The 27,762-nt window shown below is 45.0% G+C and overlaps 1 protein-coding gene across 4 annotated transcripts in view; it reads left to right on the forward strand.

The window, feature by feature from the left end:
• TAOK3 (TAO kinase 3) overlaps positions 1-27,762 on the forward strand; it is a 591,636-nt gene that overhangs the window by 544,784 nt on the left and 19,090 nt on the right. For all 4 annotated transcript variants that reach the window (XM_082255475.1, XM_082255477.1, XM_082255478.1 and 1 more), the window contains exons 18-19: positions 3,586-3,825; positions 8,738-8,950. In XM_082255475.1, the coding sequence (XP_082111601.1) occupies positions 3,586-3,825; positions 8,738-8,950 (453 nt within the window). The remainder of the gene's footprint in view (positions 1-3,585; positions 3,826-8,737; positions 8,951-27,762) is intronic.

Raw genomic sequence — 27,762 nt, forward strand, 5'->3', positions numbered from 1 at the left:
TAGGGACAGTTGGTGAGGCAGAGGACATCTTTCTTTTTTAAGGTAGTCTTTCTGCCTTTAATCTCAACTGTGATCTCTTTCTTTCGTCCCTTTGTCTGGGTCAATTTCCCCTCCATTGTCTGGATTTGGTTTGGGCTGTGTGAGTCTCCTTGCAACGGCTTCTTTTAGGAAGACTGGTTCGCTTTTGTCATCTCAAATTGACTCTGTAAGGGTGCACTGGCTTATTGTTGCACCATATCTAAGTGGCTTATGATCTGAAGGATAGGATTCCACTTTTTTTTTCTGTGAAGGCACACTACTAGATCTATGATTGTTTCTTGGACTTTTCTGGAACAAGCACAAGGCTGCAACCTGGTATTCTCTTCATATATTCTCTTAGTTCCACAAGGTGAACGTTACAGGCTCATCTAAAGCCAACTTCAGGTTTAAGGTTCTTCAGTTAAGGGACAAAGGTCCCATCCCTCTGTGTTTTTAAGATCATGCTCTCAGGACTGCTTTGCTAAACAAAAAAAAACATTCTGATATTAAGAGGGGTTGTCCTGGACTGGCCAACAGTTCCTTCCCCCCCATCCCCCAAGGTTCAATCCTAGGTGTCCTAGTGTTGGTACCAATATAACTCGGACTTCTGTGTCCTTTGGACTCCAACAGAAGAACTTTACTGGCAAGTCAACGTTATTCTATTCTCTTTTAGTGGTATGAATAATGGAATCTTGACTTGCTAGTAAAATCCTATTCTTGAAGACCAACAAGGGGCAAGAAAGTTTTCTAGTTTTGGATAGATACTGGAAAGCTAAAACACCATGCTGTCTCTTTATAGCTCTCTGGCACGAAGTACAAAAAAAGCTTTACTTGACAGTCCTCTGTTACACTCACAGTGGCTGTGATTTGTATTGTGATGAAATGGGGAGGGTTTAAACAGGTTAATGCCTTTAGACTAGAGCATACACCACGCATCCTCTAACAGCAAGACTTATAAAGCGAAAGTCTAGTCACAGAAATCTGTAGAAATTCTTAAAGTGATTGTTAACACACTGTAAGAACTTTATATATTCCTCCTTGTCTCCTAACGATAGGTGCTCCTGTGTCTGTTTTATAAAGAAAAAATGCAGTACATACCTCATTTCACACCGCTGATCGGCATTCGCTTGACCGGCCGGCTCTCTCCTCTCTCTGACAGATTAAGCGGGCGGGGCTGAGATACTCCCCCGCTGACGTCAGTCGGTAGGGGAGGAGGAGAGAGCCAGGCCGTGTTGTAAGTGTGGATTGGTGCTCTGAAATAAGGTATGTACTGCATTTTTTTTTATATTTAGAACACAGATGCTGGAGTACCTATCGTTAAAAAATGAGGAGGATTATTTACGATATGAAATATTATTTCAGCAGCAAGATGGGAGGGGGCGGGCCCTGACACAGGACCTGACAGGCAGAGAGGGAGGGGGGAGAGAGGAAGACAGAAGAGACAGGATAGTTGCAGATGGCCGAGGTACGTAAACTGACCACTAGGGCTGAAACAACTAATCGATCAATCGACAACTAATCGATTATGAAAATAGTTGTCAACTATTTTCGTAATCGATTAATCGGTCAGCTCATTAGTTGTCCTGCATATAGAATGCATTATTTGTTTACATATCAGAAAATACAGTGCAACGCACACATAGCTCAGTACACTGCCCATACACAATAGTGTCAACTATTTTCGTAATCGATTAATCGGTCAGCTCATTAGTTGTCCTGCATATAGAATGCATTATTTGTTTACATATCAGAAAATACAGTGCAACGCACACATAGCTCAGTACACTGCCCATACATGTCAGTAGATGGCAGAGAACTTGTGAATGTGTGAGGAGCAATGCCTCATGGGAAATGTAGTCCTGGGCAAGAGAAGGAACCAAGTGATGAAGTCTTTTCAAATTTTAAAAATTGTTGGTCTCTGAGTCTGATATGTACCACATTTAAACCTCCAATAATACATATATGTCTCAGAGTGGATTAAATATCCAACTATATAGCTGGATATTTATATTTACCACTGCATATAAATGTTCAAGAATATTAACTAAATTATACACCAACCTTTTTTGGGGTTGAGATTTTTATCCGATTAGTAGATTAATCTAAACAATTAGGGATGCACCGAATGTTCGGCGGCCGAACATTATTCGTCCGAAAATAGAAAAAATAGCTCTTTCGGTGTTCGGCCGAATAAGTCAAAAGGCCGAATAATTTTGTGCCGAATAATAGGGCTGAACGATAGTCGATATGATATCGACTATCGTTCTGTGGCCGTAGGCGATATTCATATCGCAGAGGTCACGATATTTACAGGGGGAAGGGACTCGGAGGAGGACAGGAGGACTCTCAGACTTCCGTGAAGCCGGGACACTTCAGCGGTGAGCATACATTACATTACTCACTCGTGCACTGCAGCCCGCCCCACACATTCAGTGAGTCTTACTCTCCTCCCTAGTTTTTTCAATGGCACATTCAGGAAGCCAATCACGCCGTGATTAGCTGCACAGCGAACCAATCACGCGTGCCTGCACACCTGATTGGTTCCGCTGTGCCGCTACTCACGGCGTGATTGGCTTCCTGAATGTGCCATTGAAAAAACTAGGGAGGAGAGTAAGACTCACTGAATGTGTGGGGCGGGCTGCAGTGCACGAGTGAGTAATGTATGTATGCGGCTGTGCTCCTTTCCAGGCTCCTACTAGTCCACCACCAGCCTCCTACTACCACCACTATGAGAGACTGTGTCACTGTATAATCTGATCGAGTCCACACTGACACTGACTGACTGTCACTGAGTAATTGATGTTACCACATTAACCCTGACCTGCCCAGTGCCCTGTATCTGCAATTAAAATTTACAAGGCTGCCTGCATGCTTCCTGATTTCCATTCCCAGCATCCTTCCCAATCCCTACAGTGTCACTAACATTAACCCTATGGTACAAGGCTGCAGTGTGCACTGAATCCCATTCCCTACAGTAACATTTAGGGAGAGAGAGAGACATGAGAGAACGAGAGAGACATGAGAGGACAAGAGAGAGAGAGTGAGAGGACAAGAGAGAGAGAGAGACACGAGAGGACAAGAGAGAGGACAAAAAATTGGCAAAATAAATGGAAAAAATGCGAAACACCGCGTTCGGTATTCGGCCTTCGGCCAAACATTTTATTATTATTCGGCTTCGGCCAAGAATTTCATTTCGGTGCATCCCTAGAAACAATAATCGACCAACTAATCGATTATGAAAATAATTATTAGTTGCAGCCCTACTGACCACGGTGTCAGGGCTCAGCAGCCATGATAAACCGCAGTCGACTTACAGAGGGGAGGGCATAGCCAGGCACGATCAGCCAGGTATTTCAGGTGATACTAGGGGCCAAATTACACACACAAGCACTGTTCTGTATAACCTGCTTTAAGGGGAACAGGATCCAATCTTTTTTTTCTATTTTTTTTTTTTTTAGGTTACAAACACTTTAAAGAAAAAAAAAAAACACATCACTTTCTTAGGATGGAGTTTTTTTTTGTTTTTTTTTGTTTTTTTAAAAGTTAACCATACTTTCTTTCCCTCAGGAGCTCAATAAAAAGAGAACCCAGAAAGAAATGGAGCATGCCATGTTAATCCGGCACGACGAGTCCACTCGAGAGCTGGAGTATCGGCAGCTGCATATGTTGCAAAAGCTTCGGATGGACCTTATACGTCTGCAGCACCAGACTGAACTTGAAAACCAGTTGGAATACAACAAGCGCAGGGAAAGGGAGTTGCATCGGAAACATGTAATGGAACTTCGGCAGCAACCCAAAAATCTCAAGGTAAGTATCCTGTTTAAACTTAATGAAATATTTGTACAATATGAGCAATAGGTTATATATGATTAGCCCTCCTATATGAAATTACCAAGCCATAAGACTCACACTTACAAATCACCTGCAATGTACACATGAATTTAATGTGATCCTTATGCAATGAGAACACAAAGTAATACAGCTGCATTGCTGTACACAAAGCAGTCTTGGATAAACAATACTACCATGCATAAAAAAATGTTAGCCACAAAATCCATTACTGCTTTTTATGACTGAATAGAAAAGTTATCACCTGTAGCATGCAGAATGGGCAAAGCTAGGTGCCAATGTTTCTTCTGTTGAATGGAACACAACTTCATACCTGTGCACATCTGTAGTCATTTCTAGGCTGCAGATTTGCTAAGTATTCTTTTTTTTTTTTCTTTTACCCTACCCAGTGACCACTGAAGGCATCTGACACCCACCCAGGTTGACTGTGATACCATCACAGTTATTTGTGTCTACTGAAAGCTAAACTCCATATAAAATCTAAACTCTACACTGCAAGAGTTAATGTTCATGTGTAGGATACCAGATACAGACATTTTCTCTTTCGTCCACCGACGGACGTAGCTGCTGCTTTAAATCATAGATGGATGGGTAATAAGCCCCTCCCACTAGGAGTGACCAGGTAGAGCCAAAGGCTTTGACACACCCGGGGGGCAGGGTCCCTGGGTTATTACCCCTGGCCTCACCGTTGCATCTTCAGTTTTAGCTGCCTGGTCTTAGGAGTGGCCAAACAGCTCCCTGCTGGGACCTTTTTGTCCTAGCTCTGTTTTAAAGGGAACCTTTTTTTTTTTTTTCGTTTGTTGCTGCTGACTCCAGTTCCTGTGGAATGCCGGCTTGGTTTCGGACTGACTATATGAAAGCCTTATGGTCTCCCAGTTTGTGCCAGCGAGCGCTTGCAGACCGTAGCTCCGCGCTGGATCTCCATAGTGACTATAGTCACCTGGGACCTTCCCCTCCTACTCTGACCTCTCCCTACGCTGGGCTTCGGACCCCCGGGAAACTTTTAGTGGGGGGGTCCCCTATGTAAGTTGCCTCAGGTGCTATACCGGTTAGTGGACGGTGGGGGGGAGGCCTCAGAGGGGGGAACATGGTTGCGCCTCATACCCCTACCTTGGGGGGGTTTCATCCGCCGGGATGACCCCCACCAGGGCCCCCAGGTCAGTTATCAGGGTAGGCCTCACTAGGCCCGAGGTCACGTGCTAATCGCCGCAAAGCCGCCATTTTGCCGTGGCCTACAGCCTTAACAGGCTTTAGCAGCTCGCCTGGGTATCCTTATCACTGTAATGCCGGTGGCTATTTTGCTGGAGCCGGAGACAAAACAGCACAGGAGCTTCTGGCTCTTGTGGGCGGGGGCGTTTCCTTCTACCTTCTCTTCTCCATGCTACTGATGAACCTTGATGTGTTCGCCATGTGGTAACTACTCTAGAGGAGTTTAATTACCCTGGCCTTCACTTTTTCATCTTCAGAGGGGTTTCAGGCCTTTAGGGGGCTTAGGATTATCCCCCGGAGTAGCACTGCGTGCATCGCAATCGCCTCTTAAAGGAGCAGTGTATGCCGGTAGCTGCGGACTTGCTGGGACCTGTGGTGCCTTTTGTAAACTCACGTAGCCATAGGGCGTTAATATTTGGCAATTGGGCGCGGATTGCTCCCTCCTCCCTCTTAGGCCATTGCTCCTGTTTTCAGGAGAAGCTTCTGTTTAACTCCTTGCGGTGCAGGTTGCGGTGTTTCCCCGTTTCCCTGTCTGTGCTTTACATTCTTGCTGTGCAATCCTACTGTTTGGCCATATGTCTAACATGGATTCCCCAAGTTTGTCTGCGACCCCCGATGTATCGCTGGGGCCCGCTTCTGATGCTCATGATGTGACTTTATTGTCTGTGATGCAAGAAATGTCCAAAAAAATGGAAAAAGTTATTGCGTTAGCATTTACTAAGAAACGCCCTCGGCCCTCACCCGTCTCATCTCAGACCTCAGATTCTGAGGTCGATATGGTCGCCGGCGTCGCAGACCCTTTTTTGGAGGATGCGTCCCTGCATTCAGACTTTTTAGACGCGGAAGAGGATGTTTCCACACCCGCCTTGGCACAGGAAAAGGCGCTGGTAGATGCTTTGATATCCTCAGTAAGGGACACCCTAAAAATCACAAATGTGATTTCTAAATCGCAAGGAGCCTCGATAGCCTTTAAATCCCTCAGGGCAAATAAATCTGCCAAGGTTTTCCCTTGTCCCAAAGTCTTGTCTGCCTTAGTGGAGGAACAATGGCGGTGACCTAATCGAATGCTTGCAATTCCCAAACATTTGGCTAGACGCTACCCATTTGAGGAAGAGATCTTACGCAAATGGACGGTCCCCCCTCAGGTGGACCCCCATATATGCGGTATTCACCAGTGGCAGAATCCTAATCTCTCCCTAATCCGGATGGCAGACGTATTGAGGTCTTATCCTGACACCTGTATACGGTAGTGGGATCTATTCTCAGGCCTGCCCTGACTACCATTCTAGTCTCTCAGACTATGTTTGAATGGGTAAAGGCTCTGAGAGAGGCACTGACGGTAACCCTGTTACCGTCATCTGTCCTGGAACTCACTGACCAATTATCGCAGACTCTGCAATTTGTATGCTAACCTGGACGTTCTTCCGCTCGCGGCCAGAGCGTTAGTGGTAAGTGTGCTCATCAGATGTGCGATCTGGCTAAAGTCCTGGTCGGCCGACCAGGCTTCTAAGAAGCTTTTGGCAGATCTTCTTCCCTTTCTGGCTGATCGCCTTTTTGGTTCCTCCTTGGATGACTTGATCAAGACGGTCACTGGGGGTAAGAGCACACTCCTTCCTCACTCGACTAAGGATAAGTCTCCTCGCATAAGCGAGGTCCTTCCTTTACAGCCCAGAAGCGTCTTTTTCGTGCGACCGTGTCGCAGAAAACCAAACCGACTTTGGGCGGAAAAGGATCCGGAAACAGTGGGCTGGTAAGCTTAAATTCTCTGCCCCCAGCACCTCCAAGTAGACACCTTCTGCCTGAAGGGGCACCCCCACCCACTTCAGGGGTGTGGGGGATGTCTCAGTTTCTTCCCGTATCCTTGGACCTCACTGTTGCATGACAGGTGGGACCACGAGGTAATTCATTCCTGGGTAGAAGATAGTTTCGTTCCCGTCCGCCAGACAGATTTTTTCTCTCCAATCTTTAGCTGTCCCCAGACCGCTGGGACTTGCGGGGCTGCAGGAAGCGATTCGGGATATGCTGTCACAAGGCGTGATTGTACCAGTTCCTCATCAGGAACACTTTTGAGGGTTCTATTCGAACCTGTTTACTGTTCCACGGAAAGAGGGCAAATTGCATCCAATCTTGGACCTCAAAACTCTGAACCGCTTTGTGCGCGTCCAGATATTTTGCATGGAGTCCCTGCGATCAGTGGTGGCGTTCTTACATCAGGGGGACCTGCTGGCCTTGATCGATATCAAGGATGCCTATCTCCATGTCAACGATTCCTCCGCTTCGCGGTGGGCAGGGACCATTTTCAATTTGTGGCGTTACGGTTTGGTCTCGCCTCTGCTCCCAGGGTCTTCATCAAGGTGTTAGCCCCCATCCTGGCTCTGCTATGACAGAGAGGAATAGCGATTCTGGGGTACCTGGACGATCTTCTTCTCCGAGCGGACTCGTCTGTGACATTGGAACAGGATTTGGAGGTGACCATTCACACTCTGAAGCAGTTTGGTTGGAATCTCAACCTTCAGAGATCTGCCCTGGTTCAGCTTTGGCAAAGGTATGTCTACCTCCTGTGAAGTTACAGAATTTAAGGGAAGCGATTCTGTCGCTGCTGGCTTGCGACCTGGTGTCTCTCAGGTCATCTGTGCAGGTGCTGGGCCTGATAGTGTCCTCCTTCGAGGCCGTACCATATGCTCAGGCCCACACAAGACTTTTGCAACAGGAGACCCTGGTCAAATGGGACAAGGATCCTCTATCCCTGGACAGTCTGATTCGTTTGAGTCGGAGATCCAAGGACTCCCTGAATTGTGGTGGCTCAGCTCTCAGAATCTTGGTGGTGACTCAGAGAAATGGGTTTTATGGTAAGTAAAAAATTCCATTTTTTTATAGTTTAAAAGTACATAGTTCTAATTTTCCCCAAAACAGGATTTGGCTAACCAGAAGAGATTATTTCTTTGGTGTGATGCTCTTTTTGCATTTCACCTATATGTTTTGTTCTAATAACCCCACTAGAAAGCATATTCTAAAATAGAGGATTCTAATAAGTAAGATTGGAGAAGGAAGATTTCACTGTGCTGTTTCATGAGTGTCCTGAATGTCCATTTTTAAAGTGTTACTAAACCCAGAGCCTGCAGTCACTATTTTTGGTCTCCCACAGTACAGATAACATGGAAATGCAATTATTTTAATAAATATAAACTGCTAAATACATTTTCTCATCAGCAATAGATACCAGTCTTGTGACTCCTGTCAGTGTCCGGCTGAGGACTGGTTAAATCTTGTAGGAGTTTTCATTCCACCTGCATGACCCCTGACTTTCTGCCTGGACAGTTCTGATTTGCCCTGTGCTGATCACATGCAAAAACAAAACTCTCTAGCAATACACACCAAACTGGGCATGTGCAGAGTGCTTCCTAGGGCTTTGTACTATCAGCAGATGGATTGGAGATAGTAAAAAAAGGGGGGAATCAGAGAAGGCAGGATCAAACAGCCTTTTTACACAAGGCAGAGGTTACCCCTTAGGTTCCACAGTGAGTATAACTAGCATGCTTTACTGTGTATACAAATTGATGTTACTGTTGTGGGTTTAGTAACACTTTAGTAAGTGGATAAAGGAGAAGGATGAACAGAAAGCACAGATACACACAATTACATGGCAATTTATTTTTTTAAGGTAATGGAAATGCAGATAAAGAAACAGTTTCAAGACACATGCAAAGTGCAGACCAAGCAGTACAAGGCCCTGAAGAATCACCAGCTGGAGGTATCCCCAAAGTGTGAGCACAAGACAATACTCAAGTCCCTGAAGGATGAGCAGACACGCAAGCTGGCCATACTTGCTGAACAGTATGAGCAAAGCATCAATGAGATGATGGCTTCACAGGCGGTAAGCAGCATCTAGTTGTGCTTTTGTTGCAGTGTTTTTTTTTTTTTTTTTATTATAGAATAGGGGATGTGAATTAAAGGTTTAGTGCAGCAGACAGGTGAAGGGCTTGTTAGGTGTAAATATGAAGGCATACTTTTTTTTCAGATGATTGTGTAGTCCACTAGCTATGTGATCCTCTTTGTTGTCCAGAGGCAAAAGGTAATGAACCTATAAGTTTCCTCTTTTTGTGGATTTCAACTGGATAATTTATCCAGGACACAAATGAAATATATAGCCCATGATTTAAAATCCGAATTTCTTAAAACTGTCGGCGAGATTGACTTTCAGCTTCAATGTAAGAGAATTCACTTGCTTTAATAAAAATAAAAGATAGAATTTAATGCATTTCTTAGAGTGGAGAATAAGTTAATGAGAAATTAAACATAAAAAAAATCTCTAGAGGATTTGTGATAATTTGTAATTAATATGGTACAAATTAAAGCAGAAAACCATATACAGTACATGGCTTTTTCAGGGCTTGGCTGATATATACCGTATTTTTTTTTTTCCATAGTAGGTATAGGAGTTCATTTTTTCACAGGATAGTATGTTCACAGATAATGGTAGAAAATGATGATGTTTAGGGTCACATTTGATACCTGTTGTTGAAGCTATGCAAAAAATTTAATGTAGGAACAAACAGAAAGCGGCACACTGCTTTTTCCTCTATAAAGCTTTATTGTGCAAACAATACAGAGCCATTCTATCTACTAACCCCTTCAAGGGCTTGATTGAAGAAATAGTGACCATAATGGCACTCCAGTAGAGTTATTAAAAGGATACTTTCGGCATTCGTAGCACTACTAGCATTCATTTAATGACATTTTGTTGCTTCACACTCTCAATCACGAAAATTAATTTTTATAAAGTATATGCTGTAAACTACTTGAGTAATAGGGAGAAATAACCATCATGCACTTTCACACCTCAGATCAGTCCCAATTCCCGCACCTTCAGTCCTCTGATCAGCCCCAATTCATGCACCTTCACACCTCCGAGCACTGTACCCCCCTGCAAATCTGTTCCACCACTGTACCCCTCTGCTCATCTGCCCCACCACTGTACCTTCTGCTCAATGTCCTACCAATGTACCCCCCTCGCTCTTCTGTCCCACTAATGTAACTCCCTGCTCATCTGTCCTACCAATGTACCCCCCTGCACATCTGTCCCACTACTAAACCCTCTTGTCATCTGCCCCACTACTGTCACCCCCTTCTCATCTGCCCCATCACTGTACCCCCGCTTTTCTGTCCTACCACTGAACCCCTTTCTCATCTGCCTCAAAACTAAACCCCCCTGCTCATTTGCCCCACCACTGTACCCCCCGCACATCTGCCCCACCGCTAAACCCTCTATCTATCTGTCCTTACACTGAAACCCCCTGCTCATCTGCCCCATCGCTGCGCCCTCTTCTTCTATATGATATGCTCGATATGCAGAGTGGTGCAAGGAATCAGAGATGATGTACAGCTATCTGTCCTGGCACACTCATCCCCGCTGGTCGGCCTCTAACCTCCAGCCCAGGTGCTTGTATGTGAAGTCACATACAAGCATCTGGAATGTCTACACAGTAATGAGCTCAGGTCAGGGGCATTTTCTGAAAGCAGTGGGCCTGTTCCATTCACCTTGTTTATGCAGTCCAGGCTGTTTTTTGTTGTTTTTTTTTGTTGGGAGCTTTTTGATAATAGGGACAGACTGTAATAGTAGTAGTATTATAGGGAGACTGCAAGCTAGGAATATTCATATCTTAGTCCCCATTTACACCTGTGCAGTTCACAGCATGTTTCTCAGAGCCACATCAATGGTGAACACCAGATTTCTACGTTATTTTATTGTGCCCTTTTTTATCTGAGCAATTTTAACATCTAGTTCAACCAATAAAGGGAAATTTTTTTTTTTTCTTTCGTTCATCGATGGACACAGCGCTCCATAAAACATAACTAGTGGGTTATATGGCCTCCTCCAGGAGTAGGACTAGGCAGAACAAAAAACACCTGGCTACGCCCATGGGCCGTCCTCAGCTGGTATATAACCCCCCTCTCTGCTCTAGGTAACCAGTTTTATTCTGTCTAGTTGGGAGTAAGTTAGGGGTCCCAGGGCAGAGAATGCAGCAGAGACCCCTGGGGTCTACCCCTCTATCCCCACTCTGTAAGGGTCCTGGGATAGTGTGTGTTCCGCCCTGGTAGTCTGAAGGGGTTCCAGTGTAGGAGACCACTAGGCGTATGCTCTGCTGTTTGCAGTATGGTTATAATGCAGGGGGGTCCCAGTGCAGAGACCGGTGCAGAGTGCACAACAGTCCTACCTTCAGGGGGGGGGGGGGTCACCTTGCAGAGGGTGCAGCATTGCAAAGGGTGCAGAAAAGATCCTGGCAGCATGCTTCAGTGTTTGTAGCTGATGGTAGCCATTTTCTATTATTCTGGCTGGTCTCCGGTTGGCAGCCATGTTTGTGTAGCCGGATGATGTCACAGGGCCATTTTCCCTTAGTCTGGGAGATGTTGGAGACAACTGAAGCATCATGGGGATGTGGAAGCTCCTCCTCTTCCTCCTTAGTTTCTCTTCCTATGCCCGGGACATATGAACAGGGATAGCGTCCATGATGATGCTGGGTTCGAATTCTCTGCGTTCCCATGGTCGGTAGGGTAAGTCTTTGGGGGTCCCGGTTATCTCTCTCTCTGCTGATGGGTACCCTGAGCCTTTCCTCGTGGAGTCTCAGGGTCACATCTCCCCCACTGACCCCCTCATGCAGGTGTCGGGTCCCTCGGAACTCCAGCTTCCCATGGTTGCACTGACAGCGGTCCTGCAGTCCTTAGTGTCCCAGGTGAAAGTGGCTTGTGGGCAAAGGCCCAGGAGGAAGCATCCCCCTGCCTTCCCCTGATCAGTTTGTCTCATCTGATTCTGAGCCGGAAGCTGCCGTGGACGCGGCCCGTCCAGGGAGACTTACAGTGCTTCGGCCCCCCTTAAACTTTTCGACCTTTTGCCACATTTCAGGCTTCAAACATAAAGATATAAAACTGTAATTTTTTGTGAAGAATTAACAACAAGTGGGACACAATCATGAAGTGGAACGAAATTTATTGGATATTTCAAACTTTTTTAACAAATAAAAAACTGAAAAATTGGGCGTGCAAAATTATTTAGCCCCCTTAAGTTAATACTTTGTAGCGCCACCTTTTGCTGCGATTACAGCTGTAAGTCGCTTGGGGTATGTCTCTATCAGTTTTGCACATCGAGAGACTGAAATTTTTGCCCATTCCTCCTTGCAAAACAGCTCAAGCTCAGTGAGGTTGGATGGAGAGCGTTTGTGAACAGCAGTTTTCAGTTCTTTCCACAGATTCTCGATTGGATTCAGGTCTGGACTTTGACTTGGCCATTCTAACACCTGTTTATTTGTGAACCATTCCATTGTAGATTTTGCATTATGTTTTGGATCATTGTCTTGTTGGAAGACAAATCTCCGTCCCAGTCTCAGGTCTTTTGCAGACTCCCATCAGGTTTTCTTCCAGAACGGTCCTGTATTTGGCTCCATCCATCTTCCCATCAATTTTAACCATCTTCCCTGTCCCTGCTGAAGAAAAACAGGCCCAAACCATGATTCTGCCACCACCATGTTTGACAGTGGGGATGGTGTGTTCAGGGTGATGAGCTTTGTTGCTTTTACGCCAAACATAACGTTTTGCATTGTTTCCAAAAAGTTCGATTTTGGTTTCATCTGACCAGAGCACCTTCTTCCACATGTTTGGTCTGTCTCCCAGGTGGCTTGTGGCAAACTTTAAATGACACTTTTTATGGATATCTTTAAGAAATGGCTTTCTTCTTGCCACTCTTCCATAAAGGCCAGATTTGTGCAGTATACGACTGATTGTTGTCCTATGGACAGAGTCTCCCACCTTAGCTGTAGATCTCTGCAGTTCATCCAGAGTGATCATGGGCCTCTTGGCTGCATCTCTGATCAGTCTTCTCCTTGTATGAGCTGAAAGTTTAGAGGGACGGCCAGGTCTTCGTAGATTTGCAGTGGTCTGATACTCCTTCCATTTCAATATTATCGCTTGCACAGTGCTCCTTGGGAGGTTTAAAGCTTGGGAAATCTTTTTGCATCCAAATCCGGCTTTAAACTTCTCCACAACAGTATCTCGGACCTGCCTGGTGTGTTCCTTGTTCTTCATGATGCTCTCTGCGCTTTAAACGGACCTCTGAGACTATCACAGTGCAGGTGCATTTATACGGAGACTTGATTACACACAGGTGGATTCTATTTATTATCATTAGTCATTTAGGTCAACATTGGATCATTCAGAGATCCTCACTGAACTTCTGGAGAGAGTTTGCTGCACTGAAAGTAAAGGGGCTGAATAATTTTGCACGCCCAATTTTTCAGTTTTTTATTTGTTAACAAAGTTTGAAATATCCAATAAATTTCGTTCCACTTCATGATTGTGTCCCACTTGTTGATTCTTCACAAAAAATTACAGTTTTATATCTTTGTTTGAAGCCTGAAATGTGGCAAAAGGTCGCAAAGTTCAAGGGGGCCGAAGACTTTCGCAAGGCACTGTAATATCACACCCCCTGACCCATCCGATAGTGAGGATGATTCCTCCATGGTCGAGCAGCGAATGAAAAGCCACTGGTAGATGCACTTATTACTGCAGTGCGCGAGACTTTAAAGATGGAGGATGCGACGCATCGTACTCCAAAGGTGTTTCCTTATGTGCCTTATTATGACGGATTTTCCTGTGAGGAATGGGAACAACTAAAATTACCCTTTGTGGTCCCCAAATGTTTTCTGTACGTTAATTTTATGAGGAGTCACTTTAAAAAAAAAGTGGACTAGTCCACCAGTGCTTGACCCTCCTGTTTCCAGGTTGAATAAAGCAACCATCATCCCTGTAGAGAAATCCCCGTCCTTTAAGGACCCAGCTCACTAGAAAACGGAGGCTGTGGCACGCAGCATGTTTTCTATGGCTAGTTCAGCATTTCTGCCAGTCTTCGCCTCAACCCTGATGTCTCAGACCCTAACTGAATTGGCCAAGCTTTTGCGCCAGGGCCTGGGGGGTGAGCAGGTCCCTTCTGCTGAGGACCAGTTGGTCCATGGGCTGCAGTTTATTTGTGATGCGGCTTTGGATATAGCTCCTGTACTGTCCAAACTTTCTGTTTTAGCAGTGGTGATTAGGCGCATGCTGTAGCTTAAGAATTGGTCCACAGACCAAGCCTCTGAGAAAGCGCTCATTAATCTGCCCTTCAAGGCAATTGCTTATTTGGGGTTATCCTAGATGACACCATTAAGGGTATTATGGGAGGGAAGAGTACCTTTCTGCCACAGTCCAGGAAAGGGAAGGAGCCTCGCTGCAGATGGGGGTCCTCCTTCTCAGCCCATAGAAAACTATTTTGTGCTTCTGGGACCGAGAATAAGGGAAATAGATCTTTTAAATCTTCCCCAGGAGGTTCCAAGCAACCTTGGGCAGGTAAGCCTAGAGCTAGTGGACCAGACGACAAGACTCCTTCAGCATGAATGTCTGCCCTCACCCATTATTGGGGTGGGGGGAAATCTTCGCTGGTTTCTGGCCGCGTGGACTTCGTTGGTGAACGTCAAGGAGATCTGCGAAATGTTTCTTTTGGTAAACCCAGAAAGAGGGACAAAGGTTGTCCTTTTCAGGTTTTTTTTAGGTCCTGAGTCTCCTTGTGCGGATTTATTCCTGTTAAGGTTCAAGTGATGTCTGAACTACTTAAGGTCCCCCCTATCCCTGTCCAGGGAATTGATTTACTTAGGTCTGATTCTATTTTTTACCAGGGTGGTCCTTCCTCTGCACAAACTTCAGGGCCGACAGGCCGTGATTCAGCGGCTGCTGTCACACAAATGGTTTTCTCTCCCATTTTGCATACAGGTTCTGAGTCTGGTGGTATACACCTTCAAGACAGTTCTGTTTGCACAGTCTTACATGCAGCTCCTTTAGCAGGTTCGGCTCCACAGTAGGATACCAAAGTTCTTGAGGAGGTCACGGGATCCTCTGATAGACGCCGCAGGCGTCTAAGGATCTAAGGACCACGGTAAGGCCAGTATGATCCTCGGCTAAGGCTTCAGCAGTTTGGCATCAAATGCTATTATTAAAGTGGTTGTAAAGTCAGAAGTTTTTTATCTTCATGCATTCTATGCAGTAGCCCCCCTCAGTCCCTCTTAATACCCACCTGAGCCCCCTCTTGATCCAGTGATGTTGCAGGAGAGTCTTAGCTGCCCGGGACTCTCCTTCCTCTTTGGCTGAGACAGCAGCGCAGCGCTATTTTCTCCCGCTGCTGTCAGTGAGCCAATGAGGAAAGAGGGGGGCAGGGCCGAACCATGGCTCAATGTCTGAACAGACACAGTGGCGGGTTGGCTCTGGTGCTTCCATAGAAAACTGCTTGCTGTTGGCAGGAGAAGAGGGGCCAGGAGCACCCGCGATGGACCCGAAAGGAGGAGGATCTGGGCTGCTCTGTGCAAAACCGCTGCATAGAGCAGGTAAGTAAAACATGTTCATTTTATTAAATGGAAAAATACAAGACTTTAGTATCACTTAAAAGCGTATGACCAGAACACCCAGATCCTTCTCCACCATTGATTTCCTCAGTGTTACTCCCCCTAGTATGTATGATGCATGCATATTCTTAGCCCCTAGGTGCATAACTTTACATTTATCAACATTAAGCCGCATTTGCCACATACAGTACCACATTTTGACATGTGACAACCAAAAACGTAAATGTATTTTTTTGGGGGATTTTATGTGATAGACCAACACAAAGTGGCACATAATTGTGTAGTGGAAGGAAAATAATAAATGGTTTTCAAAATGTTTTACAAATATCTGAAAAGTGTGGCATTTGTATTCATGCCCCTTTGCTCTGATACCCCTAGTTAAACTGTATTGGAACCAATTGCCTTCAGAAGTCACCTAATAGTAAATAGTCAACCTATGTGTAATTTAATCTTAGTATAAATGCAGCTGTTCTGTAAAGCCTTCATAGGTTTATTAAAGACCATTAGTTAACAAACAGCATCATGAAGGCAGAGGAACACACCAGATGTCAGGGATGAAGTTGTAGAGAAGTTTAAAGCAGGGTTAGGTTATAAAACAATATCCCAAGCTTTGAATATCTAACGGAGCACTGTTCAATCCATCACCTGAAAATGGAAAGAGTATGGCACAACTGCAAACCTACCAAGACATTGCTGTCCACCTAAACTAACAGACCAGGCAAGGAGAGCATTAGTCAGAAAAGCAGCCAATAGGCCCTTGGTAACTCTGGACGAGTTGCAGAGATCCACAGCTCAGGTGGGAGAATCTGTCCACAGGACAACTATTAATTGTGCACTCCACAAATCTGGCCTGTATGTAATAGTGGCAAGAAGAAAGCCATTGTTGAAAGAAAGCCATAAGAAGTCCCGTTTGCAGTTTGCGAGAAACCATGTGGGGGACACAGCAAACATGTGGAAGAATGCTCTCTGGTAAGATGAGAACAAAATGGAATTTTTTGGCCTAAAAGCAAGACGCGATATGTGGCGGAAAACAAACCCGATACATAACACTGAACACACCGTCCCCACTGTGAAACTTGGTGGTGGCAGCAGCATCAAGTCGTGGGGGTGCTTTTCTTCAGCAGGGACAGGGAAGCTGGTCAGAGTTGATGGTAAGATGGATGGAGCCAAATACAGGGCAATCTAAGAAGAAAACCTCTTAGTCTGCAAAAGACTTGAGACCAGGGTAGAGATTCACCTTCCAGCAGGACAACAACCCTAAACATACAGCCAGAGCTACAATGTAATGGTTTGAATCAAAGCATATTCATGTGTTAGAATGGCCCAGTCAAAATCCACACCTAAATCCAGTTGAGACTCTGTGGCAAGACTTGAAAATTGCTGTTTACAGACGCTCTTCATCCAATTTGACAGAGCTTGAGCTATTTTGCAAAGAGGAATGGGTAAATATTTTACTCTCTAGATGTGCAAAGCTGGTAGAGACATACCTAAAAAGATTTGCAGCTGTAATTGCACTTTTCACATATTTATTTGTAAAACAATTTGAAAACTATTTATCATTTTCCTTCTACTTCACAATTATGTGCCACTTTGGTTTGGTCTATCACATAAAATCCCAATAAAATATATTTACGTTTTTGGTGTAACATGACCAAAGTGTGGAAAATTTCAAGGGGCATGAATACATTTTCAAGGCACTGTAGTTGCCCAATTAAACAGTGCATTGAGGTTGGCTTGTAAGTTGGAGTTGGAAAAAAGACGTTATTCCACTGCATAGCTTGGTGTCCTCTGCAAAGACTGAAATAATACTTTAGTACCAGACCCTAAATCATTTATAAATGCATTAAAGATTAAGGTCCCCAACACTGAACCTTGGGGTACACCACTGATAACCTTAGACAACTCAGAGTATGAATCATTGCCCACCACTCCCTGAATTCGGTCTTTTAACCAGTTTTCTATGTGTTTATAAACTGATTTTTCTAGGCCTAAAGACTTACACATTAGCCATGTTTAGTTGCCCAATTAAACACTGCATTGAGGTTGGCTTGTAAGATGGAGATCTCCTGTAAGGACGTTATTCCACTGCATAGCTTGGTGTCATCTGCAAAGACTAAAAAATTACTTTTAGTTCCAGACCTTAAATCATTTAAAAGTATATTAAAAAGTAGGGGACCCAACTCTGAACCTTGGGGTACACCACTGATAACCTTAGACCATTCAGAGTATTAATCATTAACTACTTCTCTCTGAATTCAGTCTTCTTTTAGCCAGTTTTCTGTCCATTTATAAAATGATTTTTTCCAGGCCTGTAGACTTAACCTCACACATTAGCCATGCTTTTGGGAATTCCAAGTATACTACATCTACAGCCACCCCTCTGTCCAAGATTTTTCTTATCTCCTCATAAAAAAAAATCTGATTTGTCTGACAACGTTTGTCTTTCATGAATACATGCTGTTGCTTAAAATATTTTTTTCCAGCAGGAACTACTCTGTAAACTTTTATTAAACTTTCCAGTATCTACCCAACTGTAGAAGTTAAACCAACAGGTCTATAGTTACTTGGTAAAGACTTTGATCCCTTTTTAAACATAGGCACCACATTGGCCTTACGCCAGTCCAGTTGTACTATTCCAGTCCCTAAAGAGCCGTGGATCATTTTCGGCTGTGTCAGTACCATCCCCATTATTGCCATGAGCTCCCCCATGCTCCTTTGCATACATGGGACTGAAGAATATTTAGAAAGCATAAAGGTGAATGAAGCACAGGATCCAGGTGGCATACACCCACAAATCCTTTAAGAATTGAGCTCTGTCATTTCAAAGCAAATGTTTCTAATTTTTAGGGACTCTTTAAGGACTGGAATAATACCACTGGACTAGCATAAGGCCAATGTGGTGCCTATATTTAAAAAGGGATCAAAGTCTTTACCAAGTAACTATAGACCTGTTAGTTTTACTTCTATAGTAAATTCATAAATTTGCCTTCTCTTTCTCCCCAGTGACCCACTCTAGAGTATTTTGTAAAGGGCTAATATGCTTAGACCTGACCTTTTTACTAATATTATATTTGAAGAATTGTTTGGCGTTTGTCCTACTATTTTTTGCAATCTGACATTCGTTTTGAATTTTTGCAGCCTTAATTTCGATTTTACGTATATATATTCTTTGTAAACTATTATTATTTAAATGATGATAGTGTTCCTTTATTTTTATATCTTTTAAAAGCTATTTCTGTTATGTATAGCTTTTTTAACTTTGGCCGTGAGCCACATAGGTTTTATTTTTAGCCTTTTAAAGTTCTTGCCCATGGGAATATATTTTGCAGTGTGTTCACATACAGTCTTTTTGGATAATTCCCATTTCTGTTCTGTGTTCATCAATGCCAATATTCCCCCAGTCTAAGACTTGGAGAGCAGCCCTCATCCTCAGAAAATTTGCTCTCAAAGTTAAGTGTTTTTATTTTTCCAGTGTATGTTTGTTGCTTACAGCTAATATTAACTGAAATCATGTTATGTCACTGCTACCCAGATGTTCTTTTATAACAGCAATAATAATAAGCTGTGCATGGTTTGAGATTACCAGGTCCAGCAGAGCATCATTCCTAGTAGGGGCTTCTATGAATGGACCATAAAATAGGTTTATATATTTTTGCCCTTTAACAGTTCCTGCAACTCCATTACTCCAATCAATTTCCGGGTAGTTAAAGTCCCCCATTATTATCACTGCTTCAGCCCTCGCAGCCCTTTCTATCTGTTCAAGTAGCTGTCTCCACCTCCTCATCAACATCGGGTGGCATATAACAAACTCCATTGATAACCTTTGTAGTACACACACCCATGTGCAGTTCCACCTATAATGCTTCAGCCTCCTCACACTCTCAATAAACTAGGTCCACATTCACAGTCTCTTTAAGATCACTTCTCAAATAGAGATAGACATTACCAACTTTACTTTTTACCCTGTCTCTTCGAAAGAGTGTTTAGCCAGGAGTAATAATAGCCCAGTCATGTGAAGACTGAAGCCAAGATTCAGAAATACCAATTAAATCACTGTTCTCTTTGTGCACCAAAAACGTACCTATTTTGCTTGGCAGACTTCTGGAATTGGTGAACTAACACTTAAATTCATTGTCACAATTTGCATACGTATTTTTTTTTATCTTAGTACCAATAGTACCATTTCCAATGTATGTGTGTTATCACTCGCGCCTCTGGGATATAATTTCTGAAATGGTAAGCCGCAAGTTCAAAACTATATATATATATATATATATATATATATATATATATAGTTAGATATGTGCAAAATAGTTGGATATAACTGCGCTAACCACTGGTGGTGGGGGCTGTACAACACCCCTGCTTACTATACTATGATCAATTAAAAGTGCCTTATGCTCATATAAATCATATAAAATCATATAAACTGTGTATTAAAAAAATATAGCAGCAAAAAATGTCACCATCAATATATTAAAGTGCAAATGTTAACTGAGTCTGTGAATACCATCCATAAAGTGCATTAATGTGCTGGCTGTGAACTCATAAAAGTAATACAATAACCTATATTATGTGCACATTTGTATAAAATTATAATCTGAAAACCAGAGACTAACGCCAGTGGTTTATTTGTAGTCCATAATATTGTGCTGGAAAGGAGTGCAGTATAGTCCTTTCAGTGTAAAGTGCTGATGCAGAAGTGGTGTGACCCTCCACTTCACCTCCGGTGCCAAATGGTAAGGTAGCTCACTTACCAGATCCCGTGGATTCCTGTTGGCATACGCCAGCAAGAATTAGTCTGCGCTTGATCTCATATGCTCCAGGTTCCTGTTGGTATGTAGGGGTCCTCTGGATACGACTTGTGGCTCAAAATGTAGAAGAAAGAAGGCTCCTCATCGTGTAGAAGGTTAAAAACTCCTTTATTTTTAAACTCTTCACACGAACATCAACGTAAAAAACGTTAAAAAGCCACTGCAAATCATACACTCAAAACAGGATAAAACTGGAAAACAACGTCTCCGCTCGTGCCCTTACAGACTTAGTTCCAGCCTCGCGGCTGTTCTCCGGGTTCTGTAGGTGAAGCTCGCGCCATACTACCGTACCCGGAAGTGGGAACTTGGCGTGCGGTTCACCGATGGGCTCAGAGCGAGGCAGCGTGCGTTACAACTTGATGCGTTTTGTCAGAGATATGGCGTCTTCCAATGGTTGTTTGCAACATGGGAACCCTCATATCACCTGCAATAGCCCTCCCTTCATCTTTCCCCATTCCACCCACCAATAGGAACTTACCCCTGTCTGGCCTGTCTCACCCATTATAATCTAATTCCTTCTCCCTCTCAATCCTAATTTAATTACTCCTCCAGCCTTCCCATAAACCTCTCCCCCCATCACAGCAGATCCTCTTCCATTTAGATGCAAACCATCTTTAGCATATAGGTTGTACCACAGTGAAAAGTCAGCCCAGTGCTCTAGAAGCCCAAATCTCTCCTTCTTACACCAGGTGTTTAGCCATGCATTCAGCTCTCTAATCTCCCCGCCTTTCATGTATTGCGCATGGAACAGGCAATATTTCAGAGACTATCACCTTGGAGGTCATTTCCTTCAACTTGCAGCCTAGTTCTTTAACTTTATTCTTAATGAGTTTCCGCATTCTATGTATTCTGTCATTGGTTCCAACATGGATCAAGTAAAGTGTACTTTTTAATAAGCAAGAAAAAATGACCTAGGTGGCATTTTTGTATTTTCTATCAGTTTTTAACAGATTTAGGGCTCTTTCACGCGGGCGATCCGATCAGATCCGCCTGTCAGTTTTTTAGGCGGATCTGATCTGGTCCTCCATGCAGCTCTATGGGGCAGCGGATGTCAGCGGAGACACCTCCGCTGACACACGCTGCCATCCGCATCCGATCCTGTCCGTGAAATCTGGACGGATGGAAACCCTATTTTTCTATCCGTTCAGGGATCGGATCGGATGAGAGCGGACAAGTGGTCCGCTCTCATCCGATCCCCCATAGAGAGCAGCGGGAGCTGTGACACCTCCCTCTCCGCACTTCAAGCGGAGACGGAGCTGTCATCCCCGGCTCAGCGGATCGATCCCCGCTGAGCAGCACGGATCCGCCTACGGAGGCGGACCTTGTGAAAGAGCCCTTAGAGTTACAGATTTAACGCCTGAGAGTTTTCTTTAAAAATGTGTTAGTGTATTATTATTTATTTGTAATCGTAAAGTGTCAACACATAACAATAATTATATTTTCAACGTTCAGTCCCGGTTCACACATATGCGATGCAGGAACCCTGAAAATCCACTGCGGGTTCCCGCACCGCATTAAACACGCAGGCAGTTCACACTGCCATATGCAAATCGCTGGAGGTGTCAATACAAAGTTAACGACACCCCCAGATGAGTTCACATATCTCAGTGCGAACTGTCAGTTCGGACATGAATTGGATCGTATAGGTGTGAACACCCATGCGATCTGATTTTGGTGCGGACCCAAAAAAGGGTCCTGTGCGAGTTGTGTCGGAATGTGATGCAAATTCAGCCATTACAATCTGTATGGCTGAATTTTCATCGCACAAACATCGCGTTTAATTTGCAGAGCAGTGCACTGTGAATCATATGAGATGTCTGTCATCGCTGATATGTGAACCGGCACTCAGAGAACCATTCATATCACTTCCTTATCTATAGAAGCTCACAATGGTAACCAGAGTTACATAACGTAGGGCTGAATTTTTAGATGCTAGTTAGGTTACCAGTTGCTTTTGGGTTGTGAGTGAAAACCAAAATACTCAGATGAAACCCAAGCAGACAAATGCCAAGAACATTCAAACTCAGCATACATGTAGTCTCTTGTAGTCTCTACTGTACTTTGAGCACAGGATCCAACAGTGCAAGTATTGATGCTTGCCTCTTAGACATGCAGTGGCTTTGTTTAGTATGGAATTGGAGACCGCATTGATTATGTGCAAATAATAAGCCATGAAAACCATTAAATGGAGTCTGATCAGTGATAGAATTGTGATTTATTCCTATGTGCTCTTGCACTTTGCTTTTTGCTTTATTGAATAATTCCTTCATAAACCTTTTATGTCAGGATGCAATTTCCTTTGGTTGTGAAAAGATCTAAATTTATCTAAAAGTCAGCAGATACAGTATTTGTAGCTGCTGACTTTGAATTTTTTTGTAGCGGGACTGAAGATCCTCTTTAAGTAAACGTGTCTGAAAATGTTACCTACTTTACTGTCTCTAGCTTTAAAGTAGAATTCTAGGTTTTTGATCACCCAGAAATGTGCTCGGCATGTGTAGCATGCCCAGCGCTTATGTCACTTTGCTGTGTCCCCCACTCCTACTTGTTGTCCGCTCTTTGCTCTTAAAATGGAGCTGAGAGTTGCTGTGTAAATACAGCAGCTCTAGCAGCTGCTGCTGTAAATTAAAAAAAAAAAAAACTCTATCAACTCTGTTCAGACAGGAGAAACACAAATTAACATTATTAAGCAGCATCCACGCAAGCCATTTCTCCTGCTGTTTTTTATTGTATTTTGACAACGGGGACTCCCCCAGTCAGTATTCACATATCAGTGCTACAGCCAGTGGCTGCAACCACTGATCGAATGCTGGTTTTCCAGCAGGATTTTTCAACAGGACCTTTCAGGAGCAAGTTGTTTTTATTTTCTTATTTGTCCATTTACCCCTTCATTAATCTTTAGTTTGCGCTAATCAGTCCTAATTAATTCATTCTTTCCCTTTAACTGTTATTTTTCTGCTTTTTTTTTCTTTTTAATTTTTTGTTTATTACAGGTGGGGGCAGTACACTAGGTTTTTTTTTTTTTCAACCCAGCAGGCTGAACGGAAAAAAACTGACTGCTCAGGTGGAGCCGCTTTACTAACTATGCAATGTTAGTACAGCGATCTTCCCTGCTGTGCTATTGTGTTCTGAACACTCCGGTCAGCACTTTTTCTGTCATGCCCCTTCGACAGAAGCTTGCCTAACGGTCGGCTTCTATTGGGACCGGCTGCAGTATACACAGGCCAAATGTTAGCTGGTTTCTATTGAACTGGTCGATACCGCTCAACATTCGGCCCAAGTGCACTAGGCTTAACTCACATTAACAAGTACACATACTAGGGCCAATTTAGACAGGATCCTATTAACTTACTAGCATGTCTTTGGAGTGTGGGAGGAACCCAGAGTACCTGGAGGAAACCCACACAGCCTCAGGGAGAACATGCAAACTCCACAGGGGCAGACTGACCATTCGGGCGCTCGTGCACTACCCGAGGGCCCGGGGTCAGGGGGGGCCCTTGAGAGACTCTGTCTCTGGAGGAGGAGGGGCCACAGTATACTGCCGCGTGGGACAGCTGGTAAGAGAGCTGGAGGCTGCAAACAGAGCCAAGTCATCTCGGAGCCCACGGCGTCCCCCATTCCTCCTCCCACTGCGTCCCCCATTCCTCCTCCCACTGCGTCCCCCATGCCTCCTCCCAATGTGGTCCCCCAGTCCTCCTCCCAATGTGGTCCCCCAGTCCTCCTCCCAATGTGGTCCCCCAGTCCTCCTCCCAATGTGGTCCCCCAGTCCTCCTCCCACGGGGTCCCCCAGTCCTCCTCCCACGGGGTCCCCCAGTCCTCCTCCCACGGGGTCCCCCAGTCCTCCTCCCACGGGGTCCCCCAGTCCTCCTCCCACGGGGTCCCCCAGTCCTCCTCCCACGGGGTCCCCCAGTCCTCCTCCCACGGGGTCCCCCAGTCCTCCTCCCACGGGGTCCCCCAGTCCTCCTCCCCTCAGTCTTCCTCCCACGGGGTCCCTCAGTCCTCCTCCCACGGGGTCCCTCAGTCCTCCTCCCACGGGGTCCCTCAGTCCTCCTCCCACGGGGTCCCTCAGTCCTCCTCCCACGGGGTCCCTCAGTCCTCCTCCCACGGGGTCCCTCAGTCCTCCTCCCACGGGGTCCCTCAGTCCTCCTCCCACGGGGTCCCTCAGGCCTCCTCCCACGGGGTCCCTCAGTCCTCCTCCCACGTGGTCCCTCAGTCCTTCTCCCACGTGGTCCCTCAGTCCTCCTCCCACGTGGTCCCTCAGTCCTCCTCCCACGTGGTCCCTCAGTCCTCCTCCCACGTGGTCCCTCAGTCCTCCTCCCACGTGGTCCCTCAGTCCTCCTCCCACGTGGTCCCTCAGTCCTCCTACCACGTGGTCCCTCAGTCCTCCTACCACGTGGTCCCTCAGTCCTCCTACCACGTGGTCCCTCAGTCCTCCTACCACGTGGTCCCTCAGTCCTCCTACCACGTGGTCCCTCAGTCCTCCTACCACGGCGTCCCTCAGTCCTCCTACCACGGCGTCCCTCAGTCCTCCTACCACGGCGTCCCTCAGTCCTCCTACCACGGCGTCCCTCACGCCTCATTCCACAGCATCCCCAGGGGTCTCCTAAAAAGAAACTATGATAAGGGGCTCAGGAGAGTAAGGACTTGATTACATTTGCAGTTTGGACCCTGTTTTTACCGCACCCCCTGTAACTGCAGTGGCCAGGGGTGTACACATGCCGCAGCAGGAATTATTCACACTGTCACACTTTACAGGTATAGCACCTGCAATGTGTGACCCATTGAAGTTAGTGGGGCTGCTCTGCAAGCGCTCTGAACCCTTGTGCAGTACAGCGACCAAGGGGGTAAAGGAGGTGGTGAGGCGGCTTTTTATTAGCTCCTCACCACCTGCTTTACCCCTTTGGATCCGACACTAGCATACAGCAACTGTATGAATTGCACACAGTTGCAGTGCATTTCACTTGAATAGGTTACACTTGGCAGGCGCTACACCGGTGTGTGACCGTGTGTATAATTCTTGCTGCGGCTGCAACACTTGAACCCTCCTGGCCACTGCAGTTAAAGAGGGTGCGGTTGGGTGGTAAAAACTCTGGCCAGTGGGCAGATTTGGGGGAATGGCCAGTGGGCAGGCCCTGGGAAATTTGGTGGGAGGGGGGCAGGCCCTGGGGAATGTTGGCAGTCAGGCACGGGTGGGGCCCAGGCCTAAAGCTGTGTAAGGGCTCTCATAATTTGTGATGACTTCCCTGATCACGCAGTTTAATGTAATCACAGCAGTTTATTGTATGTCTATAATTACCAACCAGGCTGAATGAGTGTTCCTTTTTGCTCAGTGCCACTCATGTACAGATATCAATGTTATATACACTGCCCAAAAAAAAAATAAAGGAACACTTTTTAATCAGAGTATAGCATCAAGTCAGTCAAACTCCTGGGATATTGATCTGGTCAGTTAAGTAACAGAGGGGATTGTTAATCAATTTAAGCTGCTTTGATGTTAATGAAATTATCAACAAGTGCACTATATGGGCAACAAAGAGACAACCTCCAAAACAGGAATGGTTTTACAGGTGGAGGCCACTGAAATTGTTTTACTCATCTTTTCTGACTGTTTTTCACTAATTTTGCATTTGGCTAGGGTCATTGTCACTACTGGTAGCATGAGGCGATACCTGGACCCTATAGAGGTTGCAAAGGCCATAGAAGGACCTTAACCCATCAGCAGGACCGGTATCTGCTCCTTTGTGCAAGGAGGAAATAGATGAGCACTGCCAGAGCCCTAAAAAATGACCTCCTCTAGTGGGCCCTGTGCTCAATGCCCGGCACTGTGGAGCTTGATTGGCATTTTCCATTGAACACCAGAATAGGCAGGTCCACCATTGGCACCCTTTGCTTTTCACAGATGAGGGCAGGTTCACTCTGAGCACATGTGACAGACGTGGAAGGGTCTGGAGAAGCTGTGGAGAACGTTATGTTGCTTGGAACATCGTTCAGCATGACCGGTTTGGTGGTGGGTCAGTGATGGTCTGGGGAGGCATATCTATTGAGAGACGCACAGACCTCTACAGGCTAGGCACCCTGAACGCCATTAGATATTGGGATGACATCCTTGGACCCTATGCTGGTGCAGTGGGTCCTGAGTTCCTCCTGGTGCACGACAATGCCCAGCCCCATGTGACAAGAGTATGCAGCCAGTTCCTGGAGGATGAAGGAATTGATACTATTAAATGCCCCCCATGTTCGCCTGACCTAAATCCAATAGAACACCTCTGGGACATTATGTTTCGGTCCATCTGACGTCGCCAAGTTGCACCTCAGACTGTTCAGGAGCTTAGTGATGCCCTGGTCCAGATCTGTGAGGAAATACCCCAGGACCCCATCCGTTGTCTCATTAGGAGCATGCTACAGAAGAATGTTCCTTACATTGGTGGTCAGTGAAAAGAATGTTCCTTAAATTGGTGGTCAGTTGGAAGAATGTCCCCCTTACATTGATGGTCAGTGAGAAGAATGCTCCTTACATTTATGATCAGTGGGAAGAATGCTCCTTACATTGGTGATCAGTGAGAAGAATGTTCCTTACATTGGTGGTCAATGAGAAGAATGTCTTCTTACATTGGTGGTCAATGAGAAGAATGTCTTCTTACATTGGTGGTCAGTGTGAAGAATGTCTCTACACATTGGTGATCAGTGAGAAGAACTCCCATTAAATTGGTGGTCAGTAGGAAGAACCCTCCTTACATTGGTGATCAGTGAGAAGAACCCCCCTTACATTGGTGGTCAGTGAGAAGAATATCTCTTACATTGGTGGACAGTGAGAAGAATATCTCTTACATTGGCGGTCAGTGAGGAGAATGTCTCTTACATTGGCGATCAGTAAGAAGAATGTCTCTTACATTGGCAGTCAGTGAGAAGAATGTCTCTTACATTGGTGGTCAGTGAGAAAAATGCCCCTTTATATTGTCAATCAGTGAAGTAAATGCTCTTTTACATTGGTGGTCAGTGAGAAGAATGTCCCTTATATTGTTGGTCAGTGAAGAAAATGCTCTTTACATTGGTGGTCAGTGGGGAGAACGTCCCCTTACATTGGTGGCCTGTAGGAATAATGCCCCTTGCAAAATGGTGGTCGATGGGAGGATGCCCCCCCTTACATTGGTGGTCAGTGAAAATTATATAAAGTAAATAAAAATTATTAAAAAAAAAATGATTGTAAAGCACATCCAGGTAGGGTGTTATGTAGGACGAGCACAGGTATGCAAACAATAAAAAAACGCGACGCATATGTATGGTATCATCGGAGTGAGAGCAAATTCTAGGACCATAATTTTGTACCATGCTGGTCAGAGCTTTTTATTTTGTGTATCTTTTTAATTAAACTATTCAGCTAAGAAGACATTTGTTGCACATGTTATAATATGTTAATTCATGAAAACCTTAAAGCGGTAGTATACCGCTTTTTGACA

This window comes from Pelophylax lessonae (genome assembly GCF_965119305.1).
Source record: "Pelophylax lessonae genome assembly, chromosome: 1".
Taxonomy (NCBI): domain Eukaryota; kingdom Metazoa; phylum Chordata; class Amphibia; order Anura; family Ranidae; genus Pelophylax; species Pelophylax lessonae.